Raw genomic sequence first — 5424 nt, forward strand, 5'->3', positions numbered from 1 at the left:
GATTCTGGTGAAATGGCGCATGCATAGGGTGACGGATTCTGCTCCCGCGGACGAATAGGATAAGGGGAACATCATCTTTGTCCACGTCTGTTCAGATCGGAAGGTAGCGACCCCTCTGTGCTTGCTGACGGGGTCCCTATCGGGGCTGAACAATGCGATGGCGGAGGCTGCCGCAGTGACAAGAAACACCGCTTCCTCGCTGATCCAGGATCTACGGGAGATTTCAAAGTCTATATGAACAATATTCTGTTGAAAGAGGAATCGACAAAACACCATTCTGGCGGTGGCTGTGTTCAGTGTCGTGGCAATCACGCAACGGCCACAGCGGGTCAAGTTTCGAACCTTGAATCTTGGTACTGAGTACTGGTGGTGGTACTGCTACCGTGGGCTGTAGAAAATATTGGCCGCCGTTGCGTTAACTACGTACGGAATTTCAAGGTGGTGTGGAAAAAGAAAGATTCCTGCCCAAAGAATCTGCCGATGATTTCAGTCATATGGCAGTGTTAGAATTCTAATTTTTTTACAGCGAAAACTGTTATAGCTTTGGTTTAGCCATATAGCCTTGTATTGTACCATGGAATCTGCAGCGTCAGCCGTAAGATCTTTATTACTTAGTGAATCCCTTTATTCCCTTAATTAGTTCAACTAAATTGAACTGGAGTTAATTAAATTATCCTAAATTAAATCACCGCCTGCCAACCATGGCAGGTGCCAAATTGAAGAGAGGTCAATTCCCCTCTCCACGTGCGAGAGCTAGGGAAGAGAGAGAGAGAAGGGGGCGACAGGTGGCTTTATCAGATTTCGCTGGTTAGCATGAGCCCTGCTAGGCTTTCTCAAGGCTGATGAGGTCTAAATAGCTAAACCAAAGCTATATAAGTGCTTTCACTTATTAAGGCACTAAGCCGACAAGCTTTACAAATTTTTATTATCTTGTACCACTGTGTTTTGTCTGCGTATTAGACCGTATTGGCATCTTTCACTGACTGGGATTTTTCAGGTCCAGTCCCCTGTGGTTCACATGCGTGGCAATAGCGCGCCTCATATTTCGTGGCACTGGAGCCGAAGCTACGAGCAATTGCTCCTAGACTTGTGTAATTGACCAACTAACGCTTGAGGTCAGCAAACTTGTGGAAGACATCTCCTTGCATTCATGGCTTATCCTCCAGTGCCAACGAATTGTGAAACGGAGAGCGGACAACGACTGGACCCGACCCGCTAGCTCCTGGATGCATGCAGGTCCTGGACAATCTGGAACCTCTGCTTTCATATCTTGCGGCAGTGGACGGCAGCCTCTCCAGACGAGGCTAATTTATGACGACGACGACGATTACGATGATGTGTTGGCTAGTCCATTCGTAACGGACGGACGCCATGTAGGTCGGAGACCCAGCCAAATGCATTAGAGGCATCCAAGTTCCGCCTTGAGGACCGGTAGCGGACCCGGCGTCAAGAAATCTCTTGAAGCATTTGTTTTCAGACTTGGACGACCACTGAGTTTCATTGGTTAGAGGCATCTTTTCCTTTTATATCGTTATTTTTATTCGCTTTTCTTTTGTTTTCTCTTCCCCTCCCCTTTATACTATGCCTTTGTCCAGTTAATGTCATGGCCATGCTCATAGTAGGGGGCACAGCCGCATCGCCAGTAGCATCAGCCTCAGGAAGCACAGTGGCTCCCCCTGCGTAATCATTCGAATGAGAGGAGAAATTAGCGCTTTTTTCAGTAGTAAGCACACGGTCTCAGACACCGCAGTTCAGGTATTGGTCTAAGTTTCTGGCCCACACTGCAACCGCTGCCTACCTGTGTGGTCCATCATATTCGCTGCTCCTCTACTGAGCACTATTCTCCTTACCACAGCGATTTAAATACGCATCGAGCTGCCAGCGTTTCTGGTCAGAGCGCTGCTACTACCTCTACATGCAGTGGAGCACAAACTTCGGTCTGTATTCGGACCTAACTAGCCCGAAACCGATTTGCCCACGCCCTACACCTAAAGGTTCAGCAAAAGTGTCTGCAGACCAGAAGCCATATGTCGTGAGCCATGACCCCCACGGAAATCCAAGTGATTTTCCACTGGCCTGCCTCATACACCAAGGTCACGCCATATATTAACTATGTGGGTCACGCACGACACCTGCTTGCTGTAACTCGATAACAGGATTAATGCTAACTCCAGCAGTGCAGCACTCACTGGCGCTTTCACTCTCATATACCATGATCGCCGAGAAGCCAGAAAAACAGGAGCCGTTAACTTTCAAAAGACGACGGAGTGTCGGGTACCTTACACTGCACGCCGCTGCGTATGACATACGCTTTGCATGCCCGACGGAACTGACATTATTTAGTAAATGGATTTCGTGATGGATAAAGTGACATACTTAAGATAGAACAATCACATTAACTCAACGCACAGAGAGACGGACGCATCATGCGGTGTCCGTGCGTTCGATTGAATCCCTGCAATGACTTTCTCATCGAAATTCCCAGTTTTGATTCACTCGAAACCGAGGTCTTTATCGACCAGCGCTGTAAAGAGTTGGGCTCTTGTACACAGCCAACCCTGCTCGACGGCGAATCGCGTGTCTTCGGGACGGACGCCTGGCCCACCGACTAAGTGCACCACGGGGCCTATAGCGTGTCTGGGGGCATTTTAGCATGGCGCGCTTCGTTTAGCTGGCCGGCGATAAGTGCGTGCGTTTGCCCATTATGCATATGGGTCGAGCGAGGGAGTGACGTCGTCGTACAGGAAAGGCAGGGCTGGCGCTGCGAGCGGTCACTTGCCTGTTGTTCTCGAGCTTGTCGCTCATGGCTGGGCGCGAACCGCTGCCGATGTAGCGAAGGGATTGTAGAGGGGACCACCGGAAGCAGCGGATTTTTGTTTTTCTCACTTCCCTTTTGAACCTTGCTCAGATGCCCTTCGCCATGACGTTTTTACTCGGTCCGCAGGACAGTCGACCGTAGGAACCGCGGTCACACCGCTTTGTTTTGGCCGGCGCGGCGTTGTGGTTGCCAGGAGCAACGCGCTCGCGTCGTGGTCCATGTGCAAGACTTACTGCGCCATCTCTCGCAGTGTGACGCAACCAACTACTTTGTGCCCGCCAGTTTAGTGCGCCCGTTCACAGGCGGCCCACTGTGTTTTACTCATCCTGTGCTGTTTGTTCGAGTGCAATTCTGGGTAATGCGAAGCCGTGACCGTAGGGCTGCCACAGCGGCCACTGGCCAGGGTCGAGAGCCGGTCGGCGCAGTTCGAAAGGGGGCGGCGCAGGGGGAAGGTACGGGACGGTGACTACCGGGAATTGTAACTTCGTTGCGGCATAGTACAAAAAGTGAAAATGCATTGTTTTATCCTGAAAATATAGTCGGCTTGCGCGCTATGTGATGACTGCGGTTCAACGGTCGCCACGTCCAGAAATGCATGATTTTGTTCTGTTGCTTATTGGTCAGGCACGGACTTCGACCATACAAGAGTTTGCGAGACTGTTCGAGATTCTTTACTGGTGTCACATCCGAGCTTGCGGTCCGACCACAACTACGCAATCCGTTACTAGCACCTGCGAAGGAGTGCGAGGGTTAGTGAGGGAAAAGTGTAGCAGACGTGGAGAAGTGTAAGCGTTCGTGGAGGCGAAGTGAATTATTGGTATTTCTCAATTGCGTTGTAGTTAAGTGAACTGCGCAGCTCGGGTGGCTAGAACTATTCTAGCACCAACCGCACCGCACTCCATCGCGGCAGTTTGAATGAGTGCGAGGCGTTGGAAGAGCGAAGGAAAGGAGCCGCATGTGGTGATCACGTGCCGATAACGTCAGTAGCAGTGGAGATACGTCAGCGGATGCGAGACCAGCCTGGATGTCAGTGAGGAGATGGGAAAATAAGACTTGCACCGAGCTGCTCTGCCCGTAGCGACCACACCCCTTTGCTGATAGTTCATGCTTGAGTGTGCGCATTGGCGTGCTCACTGTACATAATAATAACAGAATAATAATAGAATAATAACAGAGACTGGAGCAAATGAAAAGATGAGTAGAATGCCGCCAAGTCGCGCACTGAGTGAAAAGCGTGCATGAATTCAATGGCTGGGAAAACGAAGACGCGCCGAGGGGCATCGCGTACGGCGGGATACAAGCACCGAAGAGCCAGGCATGTTCCCAGGGGGTAATTTTACCATCTTTAAAGAATGTCAAGTGTAATCTTTGTGGAAAAGGAACCTTTTGCGGAGTTTCAGGGAATCTTCCTTCACGGAATGAAACATTCCTGCGAAGGGCGCGAGGCCTAGCGAAGTGCTCAGCGTTGCAGCGATGTGCAAGAGCGGAGCAACAGCAGCGGCCTGAATGAGCAACAATGCATGCAACTAGCAGCTCTACGAAGCCAATGGTGAAAGCGCATCGGTGAGAAGTGAAGCAGTAAGAACGACAAGCAGGGCTGTGCATACGTATAGGGGCAGCATGGAAGAGCCGAGGCCGTCGCCACCGGGATGATCATTTTCCTGCTAGACAAAGATGGCTGCCAGTTTTTGTCTCAGCAAGAACAATGACGAGGAGTGCAGTTGTTATCAAGCCCACTACTCTTATATTCCGCTGCAGCCTTCTCTTCGAAGGATACGTGCCTTAAAAATGACGCAGACATTTGCAGGAAAGGAGTAGATCTGCGGAGTTCCAGGAAATTTTAAGAATCGAACTTGGCCCACTTTTTCCACATTGACGATGTTTTCAACCTGCCGCAGAGGAAAAGGATAGACTATTATTGAAAATTTAACACGTCGCCTAACAAGTCTGCGTGAAAATGTACAGTTTCAACCTTCAAATATTTTGTGACTTGCTGATTTTGTTTCACGTATCGGCAGACAGAAAAACTTGAGCACCTAGCAGCCTACTACCGCGTGCAGTAAATTTCTCTTTACTGATGCCTTTTTTACTGTGCACATAGATGCTATTTTGCATCTCTTGTTGTCGCTGCCTTTTATAGCGCAGGCTTCCACGTACGTTGAATCACATGCGCTGAAAAGACATCCTGTGTAAAGTCAGAACAACTAGTGAGAGTAATTTTAGTAGTCTTCTTTTCCTCTACTTAATTCTCACCCCACTTACAACTCACTGTTTGTAGCTTGATTCAATGTTGTGCAGCTTGTCATGAAACTTCCCGCGCATTTCCTGTGGTTCAACAGTTCAATAAACATTACCAACCACTTAATTAGGTCCGTGAGAATAGCTCCCAGCAAGTGCCAAAGATGCTGCTTCAGTTTAACTCGCAAAAGAAAAAAATGAACGAGAAATGTTAACTGACCACCAAAACGTTCTCAACAATTAAGCCAGTATAGTATATGCACCGTATTCTTTGAGCAACCTTTGGCGGGTTCTCTAACGAGTTTTTCAAACCACCGGCTTTGGAAATGCTGCATATATCAAGCAATGAACAACGAAGACTTGGTGAA

At 49.1% G+C, this 5424-nt stretch overlaps 1 protein-coding gene across 1 annotated transcript in view; it reads right to left on the reverse strand.

The window, feature by feature from the left end:
• The window catches only part of LOC144119543 (kinesin-like protein KIF12), a 43908-nt gene extending 41103 nt beyond the window's left edge, over positions 1-2805 (reverse strand). Inside the window, exon 1 of the mRNA XM_077652126.1 lies at positions 2780-2805. Coding sequence (XP_077508252.1) covers positions 2780-2805 — 26 coding nt within the window. The remainder of the gene's footprint in view (positions 1-2779) is intronic.
• Positions 2806-5424: the final 2619 nt, after the last annotated feature.

Source organism: Amblyomma americanum, chromosome 2 (genome assembly GCF_052857255.1).
Source record: "Amblyomma americanum isolate KBUSLIRL-KWMA chromosome 2, ASM5285725v1, whole genome shotgun sequence".
In the NCBI taxonomy this organism is placed as follows: Eukaryota; Metazoa; Arthropoda; class Arachnida; order Ixodida; family Ixodidae; genus Amblyomma; species Amblyomma americanum.